Source organism: Neofelis nebulosa, chromosome 2, assembly GCF_028018385.1.
Source record: "Neofelis nebulosa isolate mNeoNeb1 chromosome 2, mNeoNeb1.pri, whole genome shotgun sequence".
Taxonomy (NCBI): domain Eukaryota; kingdom Metazoa; phylum Chordata; class Mammalia; order Carnivora; family Felidae; genus Neofelis; species Neofelis nebulosa.
This window is the reverse complement of record NC_080783.1, coordinates 200,341,950-200,369,840: the sequence shown is the minus strand read 5'-3', so window position 1 is coordinate 200,369,840 and position 27,891 is coordinate 200,341,950. Positions and strand designations below refer to the sequence as shown.

At 48.9% G+C, this 27,891-nt stretch overlaps 1 protein-coding gene across 6 annotated transcripts in view; it reads right to left on the bottom strand.

The window, feature by feature from the left end:
- MECR (mitochondrial trans-2-enoyl-CoA reductase) overlaps positions 1–27,891 on the bottom strand; it is a 37,929-nt gene that overhangs the window by 7,736 nt on the left and 2,302 nt on the right. For 4 of the 6 annotated variants that reach the window (XM_058718359.1, XM_058718356.1, XM_058718358.1 and 1 more), the window contains exons 2-9: positions 16,786–16,883; positions 16,196–16,327; positions 8,491–8,634; positions 5,759–5,861; positions 4,587–4,689; positions 3,158–3,231; positions 274–334; positions 42–114 (exon numbers count right to left, since the gene is read on the bottom strand). In XM_058718359.1, the coding sequence (XP_058574342.1) occupies positions 42–114; positions 274–334; positions 3,158–3,231; positions 4,587–4,689; positions 5,759–5,861; positions 8,491–8,634; positions 16,196–16,327; positions 16,786–16,883 (788 nt within the window). Of the gene's footprint in view, positions 1–41; positions 115–273; positions 335–3,157; positions 3,232–4,586; positions 4,690–5,758; positions 5,862–8,490; positions 8,635–16,195; positions 16,328–16,785; positions 16,884–21,003; positions 21,239–21,305; positions 22,997–27,891 lie in introns of those variants that run through there. The other 2 variants (XM_058718362.1, XM_058718361.1) reach the window with 2 other exon arrangements.

The window sequence follows — 27,891 nt, the reverse complement described above, 5'->3', positions numbered from 1 at the left end:
CTCTCATGTGACCGTTCGCAATGGGGCCATCATCCACTCACCTGGACTGTGGTCCTTCTTCCACTGGGATAACCAAAAGCCTCGAAGTTTGAGATCCTTAAAAATGAGCTGGCTCTGTGGACACAACAAGGACGTACTGGGCTCTGAGGGCAAGCACTTCGGGTGATGCCTAAGGTACAGACCCGCCCACCCCCACCCTACTGCCCAAGGACAAGGGCACCATGTGGGTTTGGACAACTGTGGTGTCCAGGTCTGCCTCCCTCACCAGCTTACCACAGAGGCTATGACTGGCTGCTTGGCCATTCCCCCGTAGGTCACCATGGTTCCCCCAGGCCTGAAGAGACCAGAGAGAACAGAGTGGGTAGAGACAGAGATAGTGCTCTTCTCAAACCTGCTGGAACACTTCTATTCCCACCCTGGTTTTGTTAAAAAAAAAATTTTTTTTTAATATTTATTTTTGAGAGAGAACAAAAGAGAAAGAGAGGGTGGGAAGAGAGAGAGGGAGGGAGGGGCAGGGAAAGAGGGAGACACAGAATCCAAAGCAGGTTCCAGGTTGTGAGCCGTCAGCACACAGCCCGACGCGGGGCCTGAACTCATGAACCGTGAGATCATGACCTGAGCCGAAGTCAGATGCTTAACTGACTGAGCCACCCAGGAGCCCCTCCAAGCCTGGTTTCTGAACCTTGATCTCAGAATCCTTCGGAATGTTTCAAAAACTACAGATTCCTAGGCTCGACCCAGACCTAATGTATCAGGAAGCAAGAACCTGTATTAAAGTCAACCAACAAACATGTCGCCAGATGACATGATGTTTAGCCAGGGTTGGGAGCCCAGCGATCTAACCACCCAGCCGGGCTTGGATGAAGTGTTACAAAGAAGCACGCTCTATTGAGAAGAGCTCAAGACCTGGCTCCCCTCCACTCCTAGATGTGTGGCTTTGGGCAGTGCACAGACACTGGCGCAGTGCAGACCTCTGCCCTCCATCTGTCCGGACTCACCTGAGGATCCGTGAGGTGAGATGGCTATACAGATAAGGAACAGTGTGGGTGGGGAGAGGGAGGGCAGTGGGCAATTGCCGTCGCTGCAGGAGGGGTCTTGCCAGGACCTGCTGTCTGACACCCATACCCGCCCCAGCAGTCCAACAGGGGAGAGGCTCAAATGATTTTTAAAAACTAATAAGCTCGGACTTCTGTGCTCCATTTAACCTGTGTTCCCTTCCCCACTCCCTGGCTTTTAGGAGTCTGCTGGTCAACGATGATGGTGGGTGTGTACGTGGTGCTTTATGAACTACAAAGTGGAAGCTGTTGCTGTGTGAGGCACGTAACTCTTTGTCCATGAGGTTTGTGGGCAGTTTGGTCTTAAGTTCCCTTCGCCTGACACTTGTTCCAGAAAGTAGCTCCTTTCTGGGATCAAGCCCTCCCCCCCAACTCCCCACAGCCTCTGAACTTGTTCTAATCTGAATAGCTGACGTTTACTGGGCGTTTTTTAGGTGCTGGGGCCAGGTCTGAGCATTTCCATGTGCACTGATGTGGTGAGTCGTCCCTGGGACCCCCAGGGAGCACTTTCATTGCTCTCATTTTACAGCGGGGAAAATGAAGCCCACCTCTGTCTGTATGGCGATTTGTGCATCACCTCAGTGTCTTTAGACGACCCTTCTGAGGCAGAAAGGGTTTCTATCCCCCACTGTACACACGAGGAGACTGAGGCCTGGATCTTTTATGTATTGCCTAACTTTTCACAGGCCCACAGCTAGTAAGTAGCAGATCTGGGACTTTCTGACTCCAGTGCCTACATCTGTAACTACTGCTCAAGGCTTCCTCCTACAGCGAGTGCCACGGGGGTCACAGGCTGCCCTTGAGGCTGCCGAAGTAGGGCGGGAGGGGTGGACGCAGGAGTCACGAGAACTTGGGGTTAAGCCTGGCTCTTCCACTTCCTAGACTTTGGGCAAGGTAATTACCCTCGCTGGGCCTTGTATCAATGGGGATGGGCAGAGTATCCCCCCCTTTGGTGGTTGTGGAGGGGGGCGGGGTAAGTCAAGCACTCTGCACAGAGTCTGGTGCACAGGCGAATACTCAGCGATCACTATCACAGCTCTCTGACCACATGACCCATCTCCCCATCTAGCCTAGGATTTCTAGGGAGTTCCTCCAGTGTCTGAGCCATCTCTGTGTCCCTTAGCTAGTGAGTGCTAGCAAGAATGTGTCAACCAATGTTGCTGAGGGGATTCCTGCTTTAGTTGGAAAGTTCCTCAGCTCAGGAACTTTATATATATATTTTAAATGTTTATTTATTTTTGAGAGAGAGAGAGAGAGAGACAGGCAGAGCACGAGTGGTAGAGGGGCAGAGAGAGAGGGAGACACAGAATCCAAAGCAGGCTCCAGGCTCTGAGCTGTCAGCACGGAGCCTGACGCGGGGCTTGAACTCACAGACCTTGAGATTGTGACCTGAGCTAAAGTCAGACACTTAACCGACTGAGCCACCCGGGCGCCCCAGGAACTTTATATTAATGGCAAAAAGAATGGAAGGACACCCAGTGTTAATATTGTCAACAATGCTTATCCCCCTTGGTGGTGGGATGATAGCTAACTTTCCTGCTTAATTTTTCCTTTGTCCTTTTTGGGGGAAGATTTTATTTTTTAAGTAATCTCCACACCCCACATGGGGCTCAAACTCACAACCTTGAGATCAAGAACTGCACCCTCCACCGACTGAGCCAGCCAGGTGTGCCCCATCCTTTGTACTTTTACATGCTTTCAAAATGCTTTGTAATAGCAATAACGTTACCTCTAAAATTAGAATCTATTTTTAAAAGCTAATAAAAAATTTAAAAGCTAACAAGCTAGGACTAAGTGACTTTTGAAGAGGCCCCTAGGTTATGAATCCTTAACTGTTCCCCTATCACAGAAAGCTTAGCCATCTACTTCTGGGGTCCCTTGGAAAAACAAAGCGGCTGGGTCTGTCGGTCACCTATAAAGGAACAGGCTGAGAAAGGAAGTGCCTGGATAACCAGGAAATGATGGCGATCCATTTCCTACCCAGGGTTATGCTGACCTGGCTTAGCTTGTGTTGCCCACTGGAATTGGGTCACTTGCCAGTCCTCCCAGCTATAAGCCCAGAGAGCTTGGGCCAACAAGACTTGCAGGGCCAAGGGACTTACGCTAAGTGTCGCAGCAGCTCTGTGGAGCTTTTTCCGCCAACACAGTTGAGAGCAAGTCGGGGCTGGGGCATGTCCTGGAAAATAAGGAAGCTGTAGTGAGGGAGATACCACTGTATGTGTGGGATTTCTTTCTTAAAAAAAAGAAAAAAAAATTTTATGTTTATTTATTTCTGAGACACAGAGAGACAGAGCATGAGTGGGGGAGGGGCAGAGAGAGTGGGAGACACAGAATCGGAAGCAGGCTCCAGGCTCCGAGCTGTCAGCACAGAGCCCAACGCGGGGCTCGAACTCACAAACCGCGAGATCATGACCTGAGCCGAAGTCGGTCACTCAACTGACTGAGCCACCCAGGCGCCCCTCTTTCTTTCTTTTTTTTAAGTAGAATCCATGCCTAGTGTGGGGCTTGAGCTCACGACCCTGACACTGAGAGTTGCATGCTCTACCGACAGAGCCCGCCAGGTGCCCCCTTACTCGTGGGGTCTAAAGCTTGCCACAAACAGCACTTCCTTTCCACAGGTGCTGTGTCAGGGGGTGGGGGGCAGTGAAGGAAAATGGGATAGTGTTGCCTTCACACTCTGCTCTGCAAGGACCTTTGCTTTATCAGCTTAATCCTGTTACGTTTTGGAATTTTGTTCAAAACTCCTCTCTAGGAAAGGACAGACAGAGGGCATGTACATTCCTTTTCGAAGGACTCTAGGTCCCCCAAGTGTACTTTTTCTCTGTGCTCACAGCTCAGTTTGAGTTAGAGGTGCTGATCTGCTGCTCCGGAAATGTTCTTAAGAGGCAGGTGTTCTCGAGGGGGTGTGTGTGTGTTTGGTCACTCCTGGGTTCAGGAGAAAGAGGCTGAAGTTTGGTCACCTGTTAGGTATGCTGGGGGTGGAGGTTCTAGAAGGTTAAGAGGCTGTGAGTTCAGAGAGACCTGGGGCCAGCCCTGACTCCACTTATAACTGTGTGGCTTTGGTGAAATCCTTTATCTCTTTGGAGACTTGGCTTTCTCATCTAGAAAAGAGAGAGCACCTGCTTTGTTGAGCTTTTGTGGGGATTATCAGATACAATACAAAGAAAGGGCTTCAGAGACGGTACTTCTGTCCTTTCTCTTCCTTCTCTGTGGCTCAGTTTCCTCAGGTCCTCTCCCAGCTCTGAGACTCATACTAACTGTATGGGCTGATGTGGCCTGCTAAAAATATTCACAAGTACAAGTAATCCAGGGTTTCTTGGACTTCGTCTGTCTCTACCGCCTCCCTCACAGCATCTGGGCACTTGAAGCATGCCGTCCCCTGGCTGAGGGAATGGGTTTTGTCCTTCCACAGAGAGATGAAGGGAGGATTTGGAGAGAAGTGACGGGGCCAGTCCCAGCTTTTCTATCAGGTCACCTTTTTCCAGGGAGATGAGCATGGAATGAAGGCACAATGCCCCTCAGCCTACATACCTTAAAGAAATTTTTCATTTCAGGCTTCCTTAGCTCCTCTTCTGTGACAACATGCTCGGCCCCTAGACTCTTCAGTCTGTCAGTCAGCTTCTGGATGTCAGGCCTAGAAACCAAGCACAATCCACAGCCCTAAGTCACTCCTGCTGCCTTTCTCTCCCAGAGGCTCCTAGGACTCCTCTGCTATGGCTGTGAGAACATGAGTTTCTCTTTGTGGGAAGCTGGGATTGAGGGTAAGCCAGGCCCTACGCAGGGGCTGGCTACCGGATTTCATCACACTCCAACACCTCTTGGCCTCGGTTTCCTCACTGGCAACACAGGGCGATTTCCACAGTCCTTGCCAGCTCAAAGGTGCTAGAAACCATCTGGCCCAGGGAGAAGTCACTTCACTTCCTGATTTTGTCTACTGAAATGACAAACTTCATTTCCTTTCTCCTCCTCTTTTCAAGGGGCTCTTCAGGGTGTTGTGCAAACATACTCCAGCGCAGGGGTGGCTCTGGGCCTCTTTGGCCAGGGCAAACAGACTGATTTTTGTTAACACAACTGAGGGACTAGGGAAGGGAAGCGAGTGTCAATTCTCCCCCAAAGACTGGACTTCCACCACAGATAGAGCCACGTTTGTTGACAGTGAGGCTTAAGGAAACTGGATGGCACGATGGGAAGAGAACAAGGCAGGGAACTAAGTCTATTACTGACTTGCTGTGTCTTCCTGAGCAAATGGCTTCCTTTCTCTGAACCTTGTTTCCTCACTGTAACACAGATGACAAGCCTGCCCCATCTCCTTCACATCCATGTTTAGTACAGCTCAAGGGCCACACAGATGCCAGGGGAGAAAGGGCCCCGGGTTAGACAGGTTACAGAAGGAATAACAAACACAGCTTAACAGATTCCCAAATATGAAGCGTGGCCTTGAAATCACGAGGTTATCACAGACACAAAAACTCTCAGCTGCTCAGCAAGGGCCGGCTTCAGCTCCTTCCTGCTCTCCTTTTACATTTGGGATATTCACTCATCCTATAGCCAGAGGCCAAGTGGGCCTCCTTTCCGGCGGCTGAAGGATCTGTCTGTGGGCTGCTTATGCACGGGCGCCATCTGGTGGAGACAGGGGCGCTTGCGGGGATGCTGGGTGGAAAGGCCTAAGTCTCGCGCACTGGGATCAGGCCCCCCCCACGCACCTGTCTCGGACCACATTGACGGTCCTCAGGCCCAGGGCTGCGGCGATCTGAATGACTGCTTGCCCCACTCCACTGTTGGACGCATTCTGGATGACACTGTCTCCTGTAGAGCCAGGAAGAGACCCAAGTCAAGTCCCGAAGACCTGTAAACAGGTCAAGCGCTTCCTGTCTGGGATACTATTGTAGGGCAAGAGATAGGAGTGCTCAGGAATGACCCAGGACCTGGCTGCTGAGTCTTCTCAGATCTTGGAGTGTTGCTTACTCTTTTCCCAGTGACCCCCCCCCCCCCACAACCTCCAAATTCCATGACACCCACGGTGCCTCCCAGGGCTTGGCAATTAAGAGTCCATACTATATGTAATTTAGATCCCACTGTGTAAACGATTTTATATTGTTCATCATCCTCTCGATTTTTATGCCCTCAAATCTCTTAGATTATTTCCATGGTTTGCAATGTTTCCCTCCTTCTCTCTTCCTTCATTTCGAAATCCCATATACTCCTTGAAGCACAGCTCAAGCGCAGCCCCCTTCCCATCTTCCTTCTGTGTGCTCCTCTGGCTCTCTCTGCACATGGCGTGCCCCGTCTTATACTTGGTTGCGGACATGCCCATTTCTAGCAAGAGCCTGCAGCTTCCTGAGGACATGGCCATGCCTTATTCCCCCTTTGTGCTGCTCAGTAAGGGCACACTGCCTTGAAATGGGATCAATGCTGGAGAAACCCAGAGCTCCAGAAACAGCATCCTACAGATAGTCTGTGGTCAAAGCCCAGGCTTTGGAACTAGCCAATGGGGGAGGCAGCGTGGCATGCTGGGGAAAACGTGGGCTCTGAAATCAGATCGATCTGGTGTGAGTCCCGGCTTCCCCACTGACTGTAACTGAATGACATGAGAGAGGTCATGACCTCCGTTTCCTCCGCATAAAACAGGAATCCTGGGAGTGCCAATCAGGATGCTCCGGATTAGTCGAATGCCACTGTGTCCAGGAAGGTGCTCTGTCACCCCTGAAATATGATCTGAAATGCAGGGATCTGGTGCTACAGACAGGGGATTTCCTGGAAGAAGAATGCCCATTCTCTGTAGGCAGGAGTCAGCTCACAGATTGTCATCAGTGGGTTATGAAATCAAGCTAGTGGGTTGTAAGCAACATTTTTTTTTTTTTCAGTTAAGATTGAGGAACAGAGAATTAAGAAGAACACACTGCATCACACATAGTAAGGGTAAATACCGCTCCATAAAACTTTGGTTTCCGTTATATATATACTCATACATATATCTATGTACTGGATTACAGTGTAAAATGTAATTCTTACTATGGTCAGTATGACAATTTAGTTTAACGCTGATCTAGCCCAGACCACACCTGCCCTCAGGCAGGCAGGTGGAGAGATGCCACGGGCAACTGAGGTGGGGTGGTGTCAGAATACCCTGATGTCCACCACAACTGTGGCCCAAATTAGAGGTGGCCGGAGGGGATGCGACGCAGGTGACCAAAACGTCTCCTTAACCAGGACTGGTTTTCTCCACCAAAGGCTCCTGGGATTGCCCTGGCACAGCTGGGAGAACCTGCCTTTCTCTTTGCAGGAAGCTGGGACTGGTTTTCAGCCAGCTACAAGCATCAGTGGCAATCTAAGCTTATTGCGTTCCAACATCTCTGCCTCAGTTTCCTCACTGGCGTGGCAGAGCTAGACTAGGTGACTTCTATAGTCCGTGGACATGCATAGTGTGAAGGGTGACCTTCCAACAATGGGAGGCCAATGCTGAGGTGGGTTCCATGAGGATCTTTGGAGGCCTCCTCCCAGCAAGACTGAGCCCTGCTCGCCTGCAGCAGTAATCAGCCTTCACTGGCTTTTCCTCCTTTCCCTGGCCCCCTCTCCCAATCCTTCACTCCTGCTTCCTGGGATCACCTCCCCAGCAAACTGCCCACCCTCACTCAGTCCTTGCCTCAGGCTCTGCTTTCAGGGAACCCCAAATAGAACGTCTGGCTTTGTCATCTCCTTGCTGAGTGATCTCGCCCAAGGAGTTTACTTCTCTGGGCCTCAGTCTCCTCCTTTATGAAAAGGAAGAATAATAAAAGCAGCGCTTAATTACCGCGCTGTGTGCCAGGCCCCGCGCTGAGTGTTACACCGCAGTGTTCCAGCTAACCATCAAAACCCCTTATTGGCCGTTTTATAGGTGAAAAATCTGATGATCTCAGAGGTCAGTTCATAGCGAAAGGCGATTCTGGTATTCAGACTGAGGTTGTCTGCCTGGGGCCTGAACTCTCAACCAGTGATACCAACCTCACCACACTGCTTTGAAGATTTAATGCAGTCACTGGGGTAACGCGTGGAAAGGCACTTATGTGACCTGGAAAGTGCCATAGAAATGCTGAGTGGAATTACTCAGTTCAGCATTTTACTGAGAACACAGGCACTGTCTATCTTGTCTGGCTTTGTTGTGTCACAGACCTTAGCACAGCGCCATACGTTTCTGCTGAATGGCAGAATTCCATCCCAAGCTCTAGGGAATGTGATCCCTCAGCGGTTTTCCAGAGTGTTCTCCTCATGAGGTTCCAGCACACTTTCTAGGAACTAAGCTAACAAAACAAAAGCAGCAACCACACACTTGCCCAGGTTAGGGGCCCGTCTTCCTCTCGGCCCCTTTACGGGTGAGCTGCCAGGGCCTCGGGGTCAGGATTTGGGTCACACCCAGTCAGGAGATCCCAGCCTGCTCCCCGCGCCTGGCGGTTCCTACCTGGCTGCAGCTGCTCAAAGTCCATCAACATCCTGTAGGCCGTGCAGGGATTGACACTCAGGGTGGCGGCGCTCTGAAGAGGGATGTCACTTGGAACTCCGATCAGTGCTTCCTCGCTGAACACAGCCTCAGTCCGCCAGGTTCCTGAGTCAGGGGATGGGGCCGGGGTCGTGAGAAAGGCTCTCTCTCCACAACTGGCCCCAAGACACCCTCCTCAGTAAATGGGCGCCTAAGACATCAGCCTTCAATTCAAGTAAGACTCAGGGAAAAAAGAAGATCTTGAAATCCTTTTGAATCTCTGAGTCCTCATGATAGCGATTTTGTCATTAGCACATTAGTTCCATCAGATGTAGCTAAGGATCTGAAACTACTGGATTCTGAGTAACATCACAACCAGGGCAAGAGACGCTGCGAAAGCCTCCCTTTCCCTATTCGGTCCTCATTCTCCTTACGTAGGGCACGTTGACTTGGGAGGTATTACGGAAAAAAGCACGAAAGTAGAAGTCACAGGCGTAGCTTTGGGACCTGGTTCTGCTGGTCTGCTGGTTCGTGCAAATTACTGAGTTTTGGTTACCCTCATATGTAAATGATACTGGCCTCCTCCAAGAGCTGCTGCACAAATCAAATGACACAAGGGAAATGACGAACTCCTGTAAACTGGAGAGAAGTGACCATTAACCTCCAGGCCACGTTCTAGCTGCAGTCAAAAGAATTGTAAAATGTCAGTGTTGAGAAGGCCCTTAGAGCATCGAGTTTAACCTCCTCATTTAACAGGGTAGGAAGCCAAGAAAGTGACTTGCCCAAAGTCACCCGACTAATCTGGGTGCCCCACCTACAGATACTTAGTGTGCACCTACTGGGGGCCACGTGCTCGGACAGTGTAGACGCGTTCCGTCCTTTCACAGAGTTTCATTCCAGGGGAAATCAGGCGAGAAACAGACAATTGCAGTGGGGAGAATTCCTTGAGATGGGGGTCAGGGACAGCTTCTCTGAGGAGGTGCAGGCTAAGAGTTAAAGGGTACTGATGCCAAGAATGTCACTCATGGAGTACACTAAGAATGGTCTAGGGAGAGGAAAAAGCATATGGAGAGGCTCTGAGGCAGGACAGACAGCAGATGGACCTAGGAGGATACATGCTGCAGGGCAGAGAGTGATGGGAAGGCAGATTCGGGCCATGGCTGAAGTGGCTTGGACCACAGGAACGTCCCCCAGACTCTCACGATCCTGACCCACAGTAACCGTGAGCCACGCTGTCTCTCAGTACATTCAGATATATAAATATGTACCCCTACATGTAACAGACATCAAAGGCTCATGGGACAATATTTACCCTACTATGTATGATATCCTGTTATTTTCTATTCTACTGTGACTGATTTTAGCGGAAAAAAGTGCCGTTTGCAACCCATTGGATCAATTTCACTGATGGGTCACAGCCTGCATCTGACAGGTGCTCACCCATGCGGGCAGGATCCTGTGTAAAGCAGAGGTGAGGAGAACAGACTTGGAGACAAACAGACGCGATTCAAGCCTTGGCTCTTGGACCGTGTACTCGCTAGGTCGCCTTAGAGAAACTGTTACTGGCTTGGAATCTGGTGGCTGTGGTACCTTAGGGGCCGCTCTGGAGCATGTGCCCCTGCCCAGTTGCTGGGATTCTAATGGTACCCTGGCTCCACACGGTCAGGGGTGGGGTGGAGGGGACAGCCTAGGTGACTACTACTTGCGCTGTAAGTGGAGAGAGACAATGTGGGCTTTAGGGACCAGGTAGTATAGACAAGAGGCAGGAACACATTCTATTAAGAGCTGCACTGGTAGATCTGTGGCTGAGAAAATAAGACACTGAAAAACTGACGGGTTCCTTTGGAATCTAGGCGGTATCCTGGCATTTTTCTGGGCTTCACCCAGCCTGGTTTTCAAATCTTCATGGTCACCTTCGTCATCATGGCCCCTACTTCTCTTGGCCAACATGTGCCGTGTCTACTCCGGCCAATCACCTAGTGTAGGGTTTTCTATGCATGAAATTAGGGGTGTTTTCTAATTTCCCTTAAAGGCACAACAATGGAAATTCAGAGCTTGACACAAATTTCTGGGGCCTGGCAGTCCCTAATCCTCTTCTAAAGAGAACCTGGGTGGGATGGGGGCAGCGCCCATGGTCAGCCCTGAGGGCTTTCAGGGTTTTAAAGTAAAAATCCTTAAACCCTGGAGTGGGGGGCCTGCTTAAAACTCCCAGCTTTGCCATTCCTGATTTGTGTGATTTAGAATTCTCATTTTACCTTCTTTGACACTAATGTCATTATGTGAAGATTAAATATAATGACATTTGTACAGACTATCACCGTGCCTAGTACATAGTAGGTATGTAATGTCTCTTGGTTTCCTTTTCTGGTCCTAAGTCCCATGCTCTAGTTCTCAGGATTCCTGTTCCTTGCTCCTGTGCAACTGACCCTTAACCATCTCCACTATCTAACACAGGGGTCGGCAAACTGCGGCCGTGGGCCAAACCTGGCTCACTACCTGATTTTGTAAGCCAAGTTTTATTGGAACATAGTCATGATCACTTTTCATGTATTGTCCATGATGGTTTACGATGGCAGAGTTGAGTGTAGGCAGTTGGCCTGCAAAGCCTAAAATATTTACAAATTGGTCCTTTACAATTTCTTAAGTCTATTTATTTATTTTTGAGAGAGAGAAAGAAGGCCAGAGAGAGAGAGAGAGAGAGAGAGAGCGCACGCACAAGTGACAGAAGGGCAGAGAGAGGGGGAGACACAGCATCCGAGGCAGGCTCCAAGCTCTGAGCTGTCAGCACAAAGCCTGATGTGGGGCTCAAACCCACAAACCATGAGATCATGAGCTGAGCTATAGTCAGATGCTTAACCGACTGAGCCACCCAGACACCCCATGAATTGGTCCTTTATTTTTTTTATTTTTATTTTTTTTAACATTTTTTTTTTTCAACGTTTTTTTAAATTTATTTTTGGGACAGAGAGAGACATAGCATGAACGGGGGAGGGGCAGAGAGAGAGGGAGACACAGAATCGGAAACAGGCTCCAGGCTCCGAGCCATCAGCCCAGAGCCTGACGCGGGGCTCGAACTCACGGACCGCGAGATCGTGACCTGGCTGAAGTCGGACGCTTAACCGACTGCGCCACCCAGGCGCCCCTGAATTGGTCCTTTAAAAAAAAGTTTGCTGACCCTGATCTAATGTGTATAGAAATTTAATTCGCAAAAATGGTTGTACGTATCCCTCAGCTGAGCTGCATGAATTAGTTGAGATATGCCAGCAACAATGGTTAGCTCCACTTTAGAGATGTGGAAACTGAGGCTCAAAGTAGCTGTGACTTAAACAAGGTCACCCAAGAGGGTGAAAGAAGATTCCCAATAGGTGCTCTCGCTGCTGCCCTGTGCTGCCTTGCGAGGGTTTTGAGGGTTTCCAATGAGAAAGTCAGTCTGCACGTTCTTTGGCCCAGTCTCCCTGGGGACTGGCGACATGTGGGAAAAAGCTGGCTATGGGCACAACTCAGTAACATGAAGGATGACCAAGGTCTGGCCAGTTGAGGACTTATTTAATGACTGCCACTCTTACCAAACTGCAGTCTTCACTAGAAGAAAGGCCACATCTGTTCACTGCTATATCAGAGCCCAGCACACTGCAGAGGCTCACAAAATGTTTACTAAATAAACGGAGTTAGAGTCCCGGTCATTATAAAATCCTCTTGCTCTTTGACTGGCACCTGGTGGGAAAGATTCCCCTTTTCTCTGGGGAGAAATCCCCGTTCTGGCTGACACCCACCTCTACAGGCGCTATCCCCTACACCCCTGGCAGACGTCCCTTCTTCTCTCCAAATCTAGTGACCGAGTTCTGTTCCTCTAGCTCCTAACTCCAACCTGTCTTCCCAGCCCCGTGGCACTGCCTTGTTCAGACCCTTATCAACTGAAGCCCCATCTGTTTAGCCACCTCCTTACTGGCTTCCTGCCTCTCCCTCTGCCTCTCCAGAGCATGCTCTGTGCTGCCCAAGTCTGGTCCTCTTCTTCTTCTTCTTCTTCTTCTTTTTTAAGTGTACTTATCTTGAGAGAGAGAAAGCGAGGGGGGCAGAGAGAGGAGCTGCCAGTGCAGAGCCCGATGCGGGCTCAAACTCACAAACTGGAGATCATGACCTGAGCCAAAGTCAAGAGTCCGATGCTTAACCAAGACTGAGCCACCCAGGCGCCCCCACTCATTCTTAACTCTTCTTTGGGCTCTCTCTGACCATAGATGTCAGGCCTCCATGACCAGGTACCGCCTGGTACGCGCCTACCTCTATAGCCTCATCTCGCTTCTCCTACGTCCCCGCAGGGACACAGCCGCACCAGGCTACAGCAGCTCCGACAGTGCCGAGCCTTCTCCTGCCGCCGTACCTTTGCACGTGCTGCACTGCTTGTCAGCGCTTCCTGACCTAGCCCACTGGCTACACTTCTACTCAGTCTTCCAGACGGAGTTCAAGCACCACTTCTTTGGGAAGTCGCTCCGAATGCTCCCCGAGATGGGGGGCTCTTGCCTTCGTGTCCATCCTCTCATTATAGCGCTAACTAGACTGTCAGCGTATTACGTGTTGTTTTTCCATTCTCGAGTTCCCCACCCCCAGCCAAGAACACTTTGAGGGCAGAGACTGTGTCTGACGGGGGCGGCCTCAAAGCACCAGTCCGTCCGCATCGACAGTGAATCCTGCAGCTCTCAGTTTGCTCAGATGGCTTGGCTCTTTCACGGCCAGGTGGGGCTGCAGGAGAGAGTGGGGCCATTCTTGGCAGCAAATCTGATCTCAAAGAAAAGAGCTTCTAATAGACTTCTGTTACTGCTTTTTCCTGCCTGGTACCTTTTTCTTTCTAGAACTGCTCCCTCCTAACCTCTGAGGCTGTCAACCACAAGGCCCTACCCTTTAAACCACAGAGGTGGGCAAGACGCTCCATTGAGGCAACTGGAATGACCCAACCCCATACTCCTGGCGTGGTTCTAGGCCATAAGTATCTTTTTTTTTTTCAACATTTTTTATTTATTTTTGGGACAGAGAGAGACAGAGCATGAACGGGGGAGGGGCAGAGAGAGAGGAAGACACAGAATCGGAAACAGGCTCCAGGCTCCGAGCCATCAGCCCAGAGCCTGACGCGGGGCTCGAACTCACGGACCGCGAGATCGTGACCTGGCTGAAGTCGGACGCTTAACCGACTGCGCCACCCAGGCGCCCCAAGGCCATAAGTATCTTTACCACAAGCATTTTTGCCATATAACTAATTACGTAAGGCAATGTTGCTGTAAAACAAAAGAAAACAAAAACTGGTTGACAGTTTGTTGGTTTCATCTGCTGGTTGACAGTTTGGTTTCATTTCTCCATTGACACAGTCCTCCTATTTCATATTATATCAACTTTAGCCCTTGTAACAGTCTAAAAAGTAGCATAGAGTTTTGAACCCACATTTCCCAGAGAACTTTGGAACGTCTATCAGTGGAAATGTGACAATATGCCAAAACCAGACAACAATGTGAAAGGCTTTCACAACCCGATACAAAGCCCAGTTACAAATGTGCATCCTAGTATTTGGAACCTGATCAAGGAAGACATTTTAGCAACAAGAGCAACAACAAAAGTGCCATACTGATTGAGGAGACGAGTCAACAAGCACCAAAAAACTGTGTGATACTAGGAACAAAAGACTTTGAGGACAAGTGCTTAGGTAACATTTTGTGGATCCACAGAATAAAATCAGTTATTTGTGTGTACTGCCATGAATCTACACTATACATTTTGAATGTACTGAAATAGTTTGAATTTTGCAGTAGTCTTTTCATTACTCATTTTGTGTTTGATGATGTCCTTTTTAGTGAGTGTCCCTCTTTTATTTTTCACAATTTTGTCTTTTACAGCAAAATTGCCTATGGCCAGTCAGTTATGCTGTGAAAAAACTTGCAGTTTAGATGGTGTAAAAATACTGAGTATGAAGGGGTTCATGGATGGGCAAAGACCCAGGCAGTGTCAGTCAGAGCCCTGCTGGTGGAGGGATGTGGTTGCACTGGCCAGATTGTGGAGGCCATGTTCATTTGTTCCCAGTTTGATGCAAACGTCAGGATGCCGGTGGCCATCTACGAAAGGTCCGTTTGAATCTCAGCTGCACCACTTACTGGCTAGGTGATCTTGGGCAAGTTGCTTAATATTTAATATTTATCTCATATCTACCTCCTGTTGTGGGAATAACTGAGTTCATACATGTAAAGTACTTAGAACAGGGCCTGGTGCAAAGGGAGTAGACAACAAATATTTGTTAATGCTACTATATCACGAGGTGGGCAGATCCTATCTGAGAACTAGCAAGAAAACACAATGAGCTCTGATATCACTGGGGTTCCCGGATCCAGCTTTCCATCTCTTGCCCGTCCCAGTTCCAAAAATCAATTAACTTCTTTTTTTGCAGAGCAAGTTTGCGTTGACTGTAAGTTATAACCCAAAGGGTCCTAACACTGTAGTTTAGCAGAAACAGAGTGGGAATAAGAGTTTGGTGGGTTCTCTTTCAGTTTGCTCTTTGGACAAGGGCTTCTTCCCAAGTTTCAGTTCTTCTTCTTTTTTTAATGTTTATTTATTTTTGAGAGAGAGAAAGAGCGCGTGCGTGTGAGAGTGGGGGAGGGGCAGAGAGAGGGAGACACAGAATCCGAAGCAGGCTCCAGGCTCCGAGCTGTCAGCACAGCGCCCGACGCAAGGCTCGAACTCACGGACCATGAGATGATGACCTGAGCCGAAGTCAGCTGCTTAACTGGCTGAGCCACCCAGGTGCCCCCTTAGCTTCAGTTCCTTATGTGTCCAATGGGGTGGTTAGTGTCTTCCCTGCTTCCCTCTCGTGATTGCTGTCACGATCCTGTATATAATGTCTGTGCCTCAAAAAGTGTGAAGTGTTAAAGAACAAAACTCACCAACGACTCACCATATATCAAAGAAAACCCCAACTTAGCTTGGCTTTTGCAGGGCTTCTCCCACGTGGCCCCACTACCTGTGTGACCTTCTTTATCACTTAAGCAGACTTCTGTGCGCAAATCCACTGCCAAGGCTACATTGAATGTCTCACTATTTTCCAAACCGACCTTTGGGTCTGCTCATTTTGCTCCCTCCAAATGCAATGATTTCTGGCTCATTTCCACCTCACATAATTCACCCGTCAAAGGTCCATTCCAGAGAAGCCTCCTCTGTGAAGCCCTGATCCTTCCTTAAGACACTCTCTCTCTCTCTCTCTCTCTTTCACACACACACACATTCGCGGGCACAGAGGAGCCAGAAGTGTCCTCGGCTTCCTGTAAACTTGTAACGTGTAACACACCCTTTATTGAAGTTACTAGTTTGGAGATTTCTTCAATTAAAATTTAACCTCCTACAGGGCAGGGGCTGTCTTATTTGGATTTCCCATTGTACCATCTAGCAGGGATTTAGGGATGCAGGGATTCAGAGAATCACAGCTCTGATCAATACGGGCCCAAGGAGATGAGAGAACAGGTCGTCACCCCCAGAGCAGATGAAACAGACTTTCTGCTCTCCTTGTCCAGCTCCCATCCCTACTGGCAGTGGGTACATGGACTCAATAATAAATCCCGCATTGCTCAGTTACACTGAGCCAATGTGCAAACATTTCCAGTGTGGGTGAAATACAATCCGCAACAACGAAAGGCTGCAGACACCTGGAGAAACTTACCCAAACCGGCATTTGCTGGAATCACCCAGTCTCCTGGCTTCACCCCAGTCACACTGCTGCCCACTGCTACCACCTGTCCGACACCTTCATTCCCTCCAACAGCAGGCAGCTTGGGAAGGAGGCCATAATTTCCTAAGGGAGAAGAGCAGAGGGTCACCTGGTGAAGCTCGGGCAGTGAAAGAGCATGAACTTTATAGAGTTGGATCTGAGCCTGATCTGGCGTCTGCCTTTGGCCTGCTGTGTAACCAGGCTCTCTGAGCCTCAGCCTTTTCATCTGTAAAGGGGAGAATACTTTTCAGCATTCGTGGTTATTATGGGGATTAGCTAATGTATGAAATGAGCCCAGCATATCGCAGGCACCTCACAGTGGTTGGTTTACTCCCCACTGCAATCTTCCTAACTCTCAAAAAAGCCTCACATTCCAGAGAGGGGAGGCCAGAGAGGGCTTGCAGTCTGCAGATGGCTCATCTGGAGAACAGCTGCTGCTAATCACAGGAATTTCACACCCGCACCTGAGGAAGAATGGAATCGAGGAGGTGGCGCGCTAAGCAAAAAAGCCAATTAACATAAGCCACAGAAACCAAGGTTACCTTGGATCATATTTATGTCAGATGGATTGATAGGGGCCGCCAGCATCCTCACATGGACGTCTGATCCGCCCACAGCAGCTAGCTCCAGGTCCTTCAGTCTAAGCACAAAGCCAAAGAGAGAGATGTTAATGTCACCCAGGATAGACAGGGCGTCTTTTGCTCAAATCGTCTCCCCAAAGTAGGTCAGGGTGGCCAGATTTTTGAGCTGCCATTGTGTGGCCGGGAATTAAGGTTGTTAGAAGAGAGAAAGGTGCTGTAAGGAATTAGCACGGGCTACAGGTTAACTCTCTCACTAACTGCAAATGGAAAATCTCTAGCGCCCTCTCAATCCCACTGCCCGTTCTGGGACAGAAAGCAGTGAAACCTTCTGCTGGCCTGGATTAGCCTTGTGTTTTCCAAAACTTGCTTACCAGAATCACCTGGTGTGCTTAGGCATAATGTAGATTCTCAGGCCCCAGCTCTGACCTACTGAACCAGAATCTCAAGATAAGGGATGCCCCAAGTGGGTCTTATAGACAGCCATAACTGAGACACGGTGGGCTAGCTTATTTGTTCTCTGGTAGCTTGCTTTTTTTCTTTTTTCTTTTCTTTCTTTCTTTCTTTCTTTCTTTCTTTCTTTCTTTCTTTCTTTCTTTCTTTCTTTCTTTCTTTCTTTCTTTTTCTTTCTTTCTTTCACACATTTCTGTTAGTTGCAGAGCAGGTGAAACAGAGATGCCCTTTGTAGTTCAGGAAGAACTCCCTGGGTGACTGTGATCCACCCCCTGGAGTGATGTCCCGTTTGGGCCCGAATCCTGGTCAGAAAGGATGCTGAAAGGAGAGCTGAGCCATAGCACTGCCAAGAGCCTCTCCCATTACAGGTGGGATTTCTAGGTGGTAACACTCTGTTCACAGTGGGCCCTAGGCACCATGGGACTAATGTCTTTATGCATTAGAGCTTTGGTTAATGGGTTAAACCTGCTAAAGGGCTGGTGGCAATGTCCATGTATTATTTTTATTTATTTTAAATGTTTTTTTTAAATGTTTATTTATTTTTGAGAGAGACAGCGTGAGCAGGGGAGGGGAGGAGAGAGAGGGAGACACAGAATCTGAAGCAGGCTGCAGGCTCTAGGCTCATTGCCCAATGCGGGGCTCAAACTCACAATCAGTGAGATCATGACTGAAGTTAGACGCTCAACCGGCTGAGCCACCCAGGCGCCCCTTATTTTTATTTTTTATAAAAGGAGACCTTCTGGGGCTGAGCGAGGAGCCTGCTTAAGATTCTCTCCCCACCTTCCCCCCCCCCCCCCGGCCCCGCCCCTCCCCTGTGCATGCTCTTGCAAGTTAAAAAAAGAAAAAAAAATAGGAGACCTTCCGCCCAGAAAGCACTGATCAGTGTACAAGACCAGTGGGTCTTGGTGACTTTTTAATTACCAGAGACTCCTTTATTTCTCCACACCAAGACTTCATGTTCGCAATGTTTTCCTTTACCCAGATGTACTTTTTTGGTGGTTTATTTATTTTGAGAGAGAGGGAGAGAATCCCAAGCAGATTCGTGCTGTCAGCATGTGGAGCCTGATGGGGCTCGATCATGAGCCTGAGATCATATGAGACCTGAGATCATGACCTGAGCCAAACTCAAGCCAGACGCTTCATCGACTGAGCCACCCAGGCACCCTATCCTCTACCCAATGTACTTGTAATAATTCTCATTTTTAGTTACCGAAGGCACATATAACGGCCACACAGAGGTTCTTAGCATTAGGCAACAGTGTTACTGAACTAGGCTGATATACCCCTACCCACTTCTGGCAGAAATCTGACCTTTTAATTACACCTGAGGCTCCACTGGAGGTAAAAGTGTGATTTTCAAGAAATGCCTCATATTAATAGTAGCAATAATGGTGGCAGGTATTTATGTGGTATTTGTAATATATCAGGTCCTGTGCTAAGGGATTTAAATACATGATCTGATCTAAGATACAATTCCCTTGTGAGGAAAGTATGAATATTCCCATTCGGTCAAGTAGGAAATGCAGGCTCCTGGAGATTATGAAACTTACACAGGGGGAGATAACCGGTCAGTGGCAGGGCTCCCCTACTTCCCAAGTTGGCACTCCAAATTACTGTGCTCTATTATTAGAATCCCGAAAATAGCCTGGGAACGCCCCTGACTGCCTGCAAGGACCCCTAGCGACCTAAGGGGCTCAATCTGGGAATCCCTGTCCGGGACCATGACCAAAGTAAGACAGACCATGCCTTACCATGACTAAGAAACAGCTGCAAAAAACTGGATTAGTGACACTCTATAGAAAATAGTTAACTAGGAAGGAGTTAGGACCAAGGCAGGGAGAAAAAAGAAAGGGCTCTTTTTGTTTAGGTGCTTATTAAGGAATGTATGTATTTATACACAGCTGGAGGAGGGGGGAGTCCTTATAATAATCATCATCATAATAAGTACTGTTTGAGTGCTTATCAGTGAGAGAGACACTAGGCTAAGTGCTTTCAATGCCAGCTTTCTACCATTATTCTGATTTTATGGCTGAGGAAGAAAGGCACAAAAGAAGTAAATAACTTATTCAAGGCCACCAAAAGTAGTAAGTAAGTGGCTGATCTGATTTGAACCTGGTGGTCTGATGCTAGAGAAGCCAGATGGTAAGGGGCTAAGCAGACCAAGCGGAGGGCAGCATGGTGTAGAGTCCTGGTCCTTGCTGGACCTGCCTGGGGAGACGGGGAGGGGTTAGCAGCAGGCAGAACAGGGACCATCAGCCGGACAGTGATGCTTCTCTATGAACACACAGAGAACAGATGTGTAAGCCTGCATTCTGAGAAAAATCCCGCCCAGAGCAAATGGATTGCAGATTGGCTGCCTCTCTATATTATCTGTACTGCTTCTCTCGTACGTTTTGCAGAAATCAGAGTTTTTCTGTAAGCCAACAAAGTCCATGTACTCAAGCTACTTAAAGACATTTTTTTCTGCCCATTTTTTACATGCTCTTCCCTCAGCCCAGAATTTCTTTTCCACTGCTTCTCCGCAGAGCAAGAGGTTCAATTCACCCTTTAAGACTTCTTTTGACCCTCTTCTTGGTCCTGAAAAAAATCACCTGCTCCATCCTCAGTGTTTTCATTACACAGAAGGGGTGACACCATTTTAAGACCATCTTACATGAGTTTATTGCTTTTTAGTTTATCAAGTCTTTCCATATATTTCTTTTCAATTGATCACAACAGGCTTACATTCACATTCCTTTCCCCAAACTCTGTGCGGGAGATGTATGTATGTCAGGGTTCAGAACCATGTTATTATCTACACCCCCCTGTGGGGGTTGAGGCAGCACTCTGTGATCAGAAACACTGTTTCTGCAGCAGAATGTATGAATATTCACGCTAAGCGGGATGAATAGACACATATATATGAATATATAAAATAAATATAAAAACTTCACACAAGATGAGGTCTTCCCTCCAAATGAGTTGTAAAACAACAGAAATCAAAACAGAACTGTCAGCTGACAGAACTTTCTGACTTTGTCGTTGTAGATTCCAATTTGGATTTGGATCCAGGTCTTTCGGACTTGGTTCAGGACTCTTTTTACCTTATCCCTTAGTTTTACAGCCAGAATGTGCATGTCTGCTGTCTCCCCACTTGGCTGTGAGCTCCCAGGCAGCAGAGAATTCTTAGTCTTACATCCGTGTTTAGCACAGTGCCTGGGACCAAAGCAGTGCTCAAGAATGCTTCCTAATGAAATTACGCGACTTTCCTCCCTATTGAGAAAATGTGACATAAAGGTGTCAGCCATTTTTGGGGAATCAGGGGAGAGGCTCAAGGCACAGGGATTTAGCTACTGAGGCTTATACTGGGTCTTCCTGGTTCTGGGCTATTTAGGAAAATAACCCTGAAGGATGGGTACAAATGAGAATGGAGACTGTCCCTCAGAGAGTTTGGTCTAAGCAAAAACCCATGGCTCTCTTCCTCACGGGAAAGTGCAGGCGAGGTTTGCAGTAAATCGTACTTTAAAAAATCTAGATGGCCATGGTCGAGATGGGAATACAGGTGGATCTCAGTTCACAGATGAAGGGAGGAGCATGGGTTTGAAGTGAATAGGCAGTCCTGGGTTTGAATCCTGCCTTGGTCATTTACCAGCTAGACAACCTCAAAATACTCATCTGTGAAATGGGGAGAACACTTAGAACCTAGCTCGTAGGAGTAAATGAGTTAATGTAAATAATTTGCTAGAGTACCTGATACACAGTAGATGCTGAAGAGATGGCAGCTGTTATCAGTGGCAGGAATATCCAAGGAAGCCTCTGAAACAATTAGTTGGCTGTCCCTCTGAAGAGAATCACTGAATCACTGAAAGACGGCGACTTTTTGGAAAACTCAAGTAAATTTAACTCAGCAAATATTTTACTGACAGTCCTACTCAGTGTCAGGTACTGAGCCAAGGGGCTTAAGGATAGAAAAAAAAAAAAATTCTCCTGCCTGGGAGCTTGATGGCACGGGGACTCTCACACGTGGAGTCACTGCGAGAGGCACCCCCCAGAGGCAGGCTTGCGGTCCTAATCCCAGACTGCGCCCAGAGGGAGGAAATGCAGGGTTAGCCACTGGGCTTTGGAAGAAGTGGTACCTTAGTTGGGGTTTGAAGGATAAGTGAGAGTTTACTGGGTGGACTGAGGGAGGAAGGCAGGCTTTCTTGCAAAAGAAAGGAATGGCAAAGAATCTGACTTGATAGTTGGCCAGGCAGTAGGTGCAATCTGGACAGGAGCCAGGGGAATGGAGGGGATTTGATAACCTGGGATCTCTTCAATAAGAAGTGGTATTGATGTCACTCCCTCCACACGGAGTGGGAAATCTCTGATGGCTCCTGGGCTTCTGGCGTGGACAACTGGATATTGACACAGAGAGGAAGGGAGAGTGGTTTGGAGTGGGGAGGGAGGTGTTATATTTGGAGCTTGAAGCAGTGTGGTATGGGGAGAGGGCCTCCAGGCTAGACGTACAGAGCTGTGAGTCAGCTGGATGTAGTGGGAGTCGAGGCAGGCAGATCATCTTGCTCTGGGCGATCTGGCTGAACAATGAAGGGAAACTAATGCTGACAGTTTCCCAAGCTCCAGGCATTGTGCTTAGCATTTTATACACGTGAGGCTGGTTAGTCCTCGAAACACCTATCAGGAGGGTGTTATCTCCCCAATTCACGAACAGGAAACTGAAGCTCAGAGGAAGGAACTTGTCAAAGGTAAAACTCTGATTAAGTGGCAAAAATTGCCCTAAAGGTTGACTCCGAAGCTCAGACTGCTGAACACTAAGCCAGCATCCTTTACACTGTGGAATTTCCATCCTAAGAGACAGTATTAGGCACCCCCGGGGTGTAGGATATGTCTGAGAAATGCTGCCCAGTAAACGCCCTTTATAGGACTCAGACGGTGCCCCAGCGTCACAAAGGCTGGGAGAAGTCACCCAGGGAAAAAACCCAGGGGACTTTGTGTCATCCAGAGCCTCCAGAGGTAACTCAGCTGGGGACACTGTTTTCACAGCACACCGAGTAACTGCCTGCCCCCAGACAGCAGTTTGAGAAGTGCCACACGGGGCTACAACCCGCTCCCACTTCTCTGTCTTCTGGGTAGCCTCGCCGCTCTGTGCTGGCTGAAAGTCACAGAAGCGGGAGGGAAGGAGAGCGGGGCAGGGATGAGGGTCTAGGGGCTGCAGAGTTGAAGCTGCGAACACAGGTGGCTGAGGGAGGGGCTGCGTTGCCAGCCCGGCAGGAGGTGTGTGGGTCAGCTGCATCTCACCAGGGAGACCAGCCCCAGCCTGCCCCATGGAATGCCATTAGCACCACAGACACTGCCGTCCCTGCACACAGTCCTAGCGTCGTCGTCAAGGATACCATTCTGCCGAGACAGGAAGGAAAACGGGGGCCAAGTCTGGATTCCAGGAGTTGGACCTCTGGTGTCATGATAGCAATTTCTTCCTTGTTTTCTTTTTCTTTCTTTCTTTTTTTTTTTTTAACTCGCCAGAGGAACCAGTGGCTGTGTTGTAGAGTGCAAAGGAGGCACCCAAACACAGCCTGGCTAGATCTCAAGTCACTTCCCCAGGAGTGTTCACGGCCTTCCCCCGTGAGTGTCATGGCGCCATGCAACTCGGAGGGATGCCACTGTCTTCACTCGACAGATCCCAGACTGGATAAGGTCACAATGGCTCCTTTGAGGCCCCGGCTGTACACCTGTGATGCCATATGAACTACAAGGGAGACAAAAGCAGGCAGAAGAAAGGGCCTTTTGAGATAGGGGAAAAAGAGGCCAGTACTCTGGGGACCGGCTCACTTATATTTGCCGTGTAAGGCAGGCACTGGCCAGCTCGGCGAAGATATCTTTCCCGCCTTCCGCATGTAATTAGCAACCATTTGCACATCTTCCACTCAGTCACCTCACACTGGTCAATATCATTTTGAGCAGGAAGAACAGGCAGGAAGAGACTGTCACGGGCCCGAGACTTTCTCATGTGCTCACTGCAGAGAGCTAAGAATGTGGCACTGGGTGAAGGTTACCCATATCTTATGTGGCTCTCTCCAGTCTGTCTGCAATCCCCATGTGATCTGCTGAAATGCTGTGCTGGGTACATTGCTCAGAGATTTGATTAATAATTAATAAGACACACTGGGGATTGTGGAAGAATGAAGTTCTTTGGCTCGCCCCGCAGCAGGGGTGGTTGGCGGCCTCCATTGGTGGGTTCTATGAAGGAGTCCTGGGCTCTCAGGGAAAGCTCCTTTTCCTGAGCCTAGTTCGCACACTTCGTCGGTGTGCTAGGCACGCCCGCTTGCTCCCTGTGCCTCTTCTGGCTTCCCTGCCTCAAAGTCATCTTGCCCTCCCACCATTCAGGACCACTTGCACTTCAGGACAGTCATTCTGAATAGAAAGGCATTAGAGACTTAGGGGGGGGAACTTCTGGAAGTTTCTACCCAGAGTTGGCAAAGAAACCCTCTCACTACTTTCTCAGTCCCCTACTTTCTCTCAACTAGGATTACCAGTAAGCTGGTAAGCCCTAGAATGTTCTACAGCTGCTGACATCAGGAAACTTGCTTGAAGGGAGCGAAAGTCTGTTGCTTAGCTTGCGGGGGCCTAACCTTATCGATCCAGAGAATAAGACTGGGCCACAGCAGGGGACCGGGTCCCTGTCTGCAGCTGCTTTGGTCTCTCTGACAGGAACAACAATGACCATGCAGCCCCTGCCTGGAGGGCTGCTGATTACGATACCAATCAAGAGCAAACAGGGCCTTGGTGAAATTTTGTACCTAGGACCCCCGATTTCCAGCCACAGCACTGCTCCCTGGAGTCTGCTAGAACAACCACTGGGGAGCAGGCAGTCCAACGTCCACCGGTTTCACAGAGTTGTCCGAGCTGGACAAAGAGGATTTGGTCTCATAACCATTTCCGAGGCTACAGTATTAGCCTCGGAAGGATGTTAAGGTGTCACCTTGTCTTAGAAGAAAAAAGTGTTGTTTGGGGAGAACAGGGTAAAGAGGTGTATACGTTCCGAGGTATACGGAAAACGGAGCTGTGAAGGTTTGTCACTGGCATAGAAGGTGTGGGGGGAGGAAGAGACTGCATGCATGCCCGTCTTTACCATGGCTGCCCTTGCTCAACCCCTTTGTTTTATCAAAGAATAACTGAAAAAAAAAAAAAAAAGGAGACTGGAATGATTTCCTCACCCTACCCATGAGTGGCGGAGTGGGGACTAGAAACCAGGCCAGTGCCCTTGTGGGTGGGTCCCCAACAACACATCCTGAGCCACAGATAAACCTCATGGCATCTTTGCTTTCCCTTCTCTAAAATGCTGATCCTTCCCACCCCATCCAGAGTGGGAGAGGCCTGGAACCACCCCAGAGAGCTGCAGCCGCCGCTGGGAGGGCCAGACAACCGTAATAACTTGGGGTTGCGCTGGTGGGGGGGGCGGGTAGCTTTCCTCCCACACTCTGGACACAGGGGGATCTCCTACCTGCTGTGCAGTACCTCAGAGCTCTGCCCCCCAGGTTCCACCCTCAGGGTTTTGGCCCTCAACTCCAGCCTAGGGTGAAGTCCAGAAGGAAGGCAACGTACAAACGCTTTAGGATGTGGAATCCAGCTTGCGTTTGAGTCCTGTGATCTCAAGCTAGTCCCCTCTGAGCCTGGGGCAGCAGACACCTCCCTCGAGGACCACATACTGAGTGCACGGCAGGCGCTCCATAAATATTCGTCAGTCAGACACAACAGGTTTTCTCTTCCCTCTGGGCTTTTACACATGCAGGGTCCTCTGTTTGGAACATTTCTACACTTTTCCTCATATACTGCCCACCCGATCTTCTGGGGGCACTCAACCTAGACTCCGTGTCCTCAGAGAAAGCATTCATTCTCTGACTATTCTGAGGGGGCCAGGTACCTCTCTTCTGGGTGTCCACAGCAGTCTACACATAACCTGATATGGCACTGCTGCACTGGCCTACGGTCACCCATCTCCTGGACTAGAGCGTGACTTCCTTAAGGGCAAAGACCACAGATTATTCGTCTTTGCATCCCCAGTCCTGCCGCACAGGTAGCAGGCCCTGAGAGAATAACTCCTGCCTAACTTACTACATCAATGAGTTCGATTCCCTCCTCCTTCATTCATGACCACAGTAAAAGTCTCCAGGAGACAGACAAATAAAATCCCGGTTCTCAATAGAATGCCAAACCAAAGTGCGAATCTTTTTTCAAAGTAGTGTAATTCTGGTTTAAAAACCAAGTCACCTGCATAGACATTTGGTTGCACACACCGACATCAATTGTAAAAAGAAATCCGAGGGTAAACAGTGTCCTACCATGAGAACTCACCACCCATACAGACTGGGTCGTCACCACCTGCTTCCCCGAATCCCATATGGCTAACACTGAATGGGTTTGTCCAGGTTTCACAGCTACATTTGATTTTGTGCTAGCAACAGGCAGGGGAGAAAGCTGTGCCGACCAGGATGCTATTTTTATGAACACTTCAGGATCTTCAAAAGGAGGGCAGACAGAGAATAACGTTCCTACCATCTTCCCTAGGTTGGGGCTGCCCTTCCTATGAAGGGTGGAGACTTGGGGTCACCCGAGTAACTTCATCTTCTCTTCTGACCTATCTTTTCCCCAGCTGTATATCTCATTCTCAAAAAACGTTGGAGATGACTGTCATTGTTTTTTCAGGTCCTATATCAAGGACTCTTATTAAAGAAGGAACATCCTAGTTGTGTGGTCTTGGGCATGTGACTTTTATGCTTCTTGAGCTCAGTTCCCTTATCTGTAAAATGGGAATAATGACCAAACTGGGTTTTTGTGACTTTTTATTTCCATAATATATGTGGAGAACTTGGCCCAATACCTGCCACATAGTAGGTACACAGTAAATGAAAGATGTTTTTAACATAAGACCCAGAGAACGGCAAAGCTCTGAAAGGGGACTTTCAGGACCAAAAGGAAAGAGGACATTGGAGGTTCCGGGAACTATCGATGGAGAATCCAGAACTCTGCACAAGGGGCGATGGCCGTGGGGGACCTCTGAAATTTCTAGAGTCTGTAATTCTCCCAAGTTTGTCATTTTCTCCTGCGGACATCATTTGATCCTCCCAATGAAAAAGGCCCAAGTGCTTATTTAGGGGAGGCCATTCTAGGGGAGAGGAAAAAAACCTCTAGGAGACAGAGGAACAAGGTTTAGTAGAGAGACCAGATGGAATGTCTGGGGGCCAGCAGGAATGAAAAGGGCATTTAGATTCAGAGATCCCTGCAGGTCTCATTCTGAGGAATTCTGCAACCCCTCCGACCCACGAAGCCTGTTCTTCATTCCCTCCCTGTTGCTCCCAGAGCTCTGGCTCACGGTGCAAGCATATCAAGCATCACAAACTACGCCAGTTTGGGGAACACTCTGCCTGGACTCTGGGTGGTTCCATGACCCTGCCTGGTGTAACCTGACCCACACACCCAGTCAGCGGAATATTTAAAGGACACCTGATTGTTTCTGTGACAGGGTGGTTACCTTAAACCTCCAAAGACATGACTACAAAGAAGAGAATCCCAGCCTCTGGCCTCAGTCCATACACGAACAAGTCAAGTTGCCCGAATCTGGGTCAGAAGGGAAAGCCACTTTTCTGGGGCAGATGGGGAATTACTGCCCAAGAGTCTGTATCCACAAGGGCAATGGTTCTCAACCCTGGCCGGGGTATCAGGATCACTTGGGGAGCTTTAAAAAACCCAGATGTTCAGTGGTATACCTCAGGGTAGGCTCCTGGGAATATGGACTCAAAGTGCCACAGGGGAGCGAGGTGTGCAGCCAAGGCCGAGTAACGCTTCATCAAACTATCTTGTTTTGAACTTCTGGAAAGTTATTAGGGTTCCACACAAGGAGACAAGAGAGCTCTTTCTTCCCTAAGTGGCAGCTGCCACCAGACCAGTCTGTTCCAGTTCGCTGGCTCTCTAAGAGGAGGGACTCAATCAGGAGGCAACCGCACCCAGCTGCCTAACTTTCCCAGGCCTTTCCAAAGGGTCCCATCCTCATCACCACAGAACTCTACAAAAATACACTTCTTGGGGTGCCTGGGTGGCTCAGTTGGTTAAGCGTCTGACTTCAGCTCAGCTCATGATCTCACGGTTTGTGGGTTTGAGCCCCACGTCAGGCTCTCTGCTGTCAGCATAGAGCCTGCTTCGGATACTCCGGCCCCTCCCTTGCTCTCTCTTGCGTGTACTTTCTCTTAGAAATAAACACTGAAATACAACGACAAAAAATTACATTTCTTACAGAAATTAGATTCATAATTAACTAATGCTCTTGGAGGCCTTGTTTTGTGGCAGTTCGCGTACCAGACAACAGAAATCACAAGCCTGTGCGAGAGGCACATCACTCCCATTTGGGGTGCATTCCTGGAAAACTAATGTTCATCAGAGCTTTACCAACTCATTACAGCACAGTCCCCAGGGACAAGTCTTCCTGACACGGTGATCATTACTTGTGATCAAGATACAAGTTGAGGCTTACTGACCGATGTGTCTCCTCAATATTCTAATGGTGGATGTGGCTAGGCTGAGTGCATGACCCTGAATTTAACTGAGGCTTATCTCCTCCAGTTGTCAAAACATCTGGCTTGGATTTTT